This window comes from Trachymyrmex septentrionalis, unplaced genomic scaffold, assembly GCF_001594115.1.
Source record: "Trachymyrmex septentrionalis isolate Tsep2-gDNA-1 unplaced genomic scaffold, Tsep1.0 scaffold126, whole genome shotgun sequence".
Classification (NCBI taxonomy): domain Eukaryota; kingdom Metazoa; phylum Arthropoda; class Insecta; order Hymenoptera; family Formicidae; genus Trachymyrmex; species Trachymyrmex septentrionalis.
In genome coordinates this window covers 1,422,539-1,423,925 of record NW_017304395.1, presented here as the reverse complement: position 1 = coordinate 1,423,925, position 1,387 = coordinate 1,422,539, and the positions used below count along the sequence as shown (strand labels likewise).

Here is a 1,387-nt window from a genome sequence, read left to right as displayed (position 1 = left end):
ATGAGATCACGCGACCGCAGTATTCGTGGGAATTATATGGAGAATAACGACAACAAACCAAAAACAAACCTTGAACAAGTCCTCCAGGGCGTGGCTTCCCTAGGAAGCGGACGATTAGAGGAAAATAATACAGCGAAGGCGCGTCTAACCAAGACCCGTCCTCGTTTCAGCGGCGCCACCAACCGCCGTTACAAAAGGGAGAAGGCTGCAGCAGCCCAAACTCCAACTCCCTCAAGCGTAGTGAGCGGGGGGGGGGGAGACGGTGCGGCCAGCACGGTTAAACGCACAAAGCCGAAGCACTGCACCCCCAGCCCGACGGACAGTCGCCCGAGCTAGAAACTCAAGGTCGTCGACCGAGAGTCGTTTGCTCAGGCGACAAAGGGGACTATCAGGATGGCCCTCGTAGTGAACGGTTATTCTGAAAACAAGCTAGGTTCCAGTGAGGTAAACGAGATCAGGAAATTGATCACGCAGCGTATTCTCGATCTTTCCGAAAATGGACTAGCACCTGCCTTCATTGGAACCTTGGAGAGGGATGGGTACAGTTATTATTAACTACGCCAACCAACAATCGGTGGATTGGCTAAAAAACCAATCCACCGAATTTAATATAGGTGGACATAGTTTGCATATGCTGCCGGCCGGGAAGTTTCCCAAGCGACCCCGGGTGGTGGTACATGTAGAAGAGTCTGATTTGGTGGCTGTCGGAGAAGCTATTAAACTTTTCGACAGGCAAAACGCGGATCTGAGTGCCAAGGAATGGATCGTTATGAGAACGAAAGCAAACGCCAAGAGCGTCCACTTCGCTGCCATGATCGACGGCGCTTTCCTAAAGGCTCTCAAGACCTGCGGCTTTAAACCCTCTTGTGGGCTAGGTCGAGCAACTGTAAAGTTGCTCGATAATAAACACAAGGGGGAGATGACTCCAAGGACGAAGGAGACCGCTTAGATTTCACAGGTCTCAAGTTATCGATAGTACAAATTAACTTGCATCACAGCAAAGGCGCATCGGCGATTCTAGCCAGGAGCGTGATTGTAATGTAGACAGCAATAGCACTTATTCAAGAGCTACGACTTCTGAATAATACTATCAATGAATGATTGCAGAGTTATATACAAAGCAGACACTTAGGATAAGGACTTGCATTGTAGGACTAAATACTTCTTATGTCACAGCTCAGCGACGGAAACATGATCGTGGTACTAAGGCTCAACCTGAACAAGGACAACCACTTGGATGTACTAGTGGGGTCGGTATACATATCCTATGACTCCCAAGTAGCACCACCACAGAAAAAGGTTGAAGAACTGGTGCTCTGGGCGAAAGAACGAAACTGGAAGAGCTATAGGACAGACCTTGAGGCCATTCTAAAGAACGCCCCAACCA

General features: G+C 49.1%; 1 protein-coding gene across 1 annotated transcript; it reads left to right on the top strand.

Moving 5' to 3' along the window:
- LOC108755694 lies at positions 1-949 on the top strand. Its single transcript, XM_018498861.1, has 3 exons — positions 1-240; positions 337-504; positions 557-949. The coding sequence occupies exons 1-3, from the start codon at positions 1-3 to the stop codon at positions 947-949; spliced, it is 801 nt and encodes a 266-aa protein (XP_018354363.1).
- The last annotated feature ends 438 nt before the right edge of the window (positions 950-1,387 follow it).

Bases quoted from the DNA above. Each gene is read 5' to 3' on its own strand.
- LOC108755694 (XM_018498861.1), top strand. From the start codon at position 1: ATGAGATCACGCGACCGCAGTATTCGTGGGAATTATATGGAGAATAAC. The intron at 241-336 runs GTGAGCGGGGGG...CGCCCGAGCTAG, and splicing joins CTCCAACTCCCTCAAGCGTA to AAACTCAAGGTCGTCGACCG. The intron at 505-556 runs GCACCTGCCTTC...GTTATTATTAAC, and splicing joins ATCTTTCCGAAAATGGACTA to TACGCCAACCAACAATCGGT.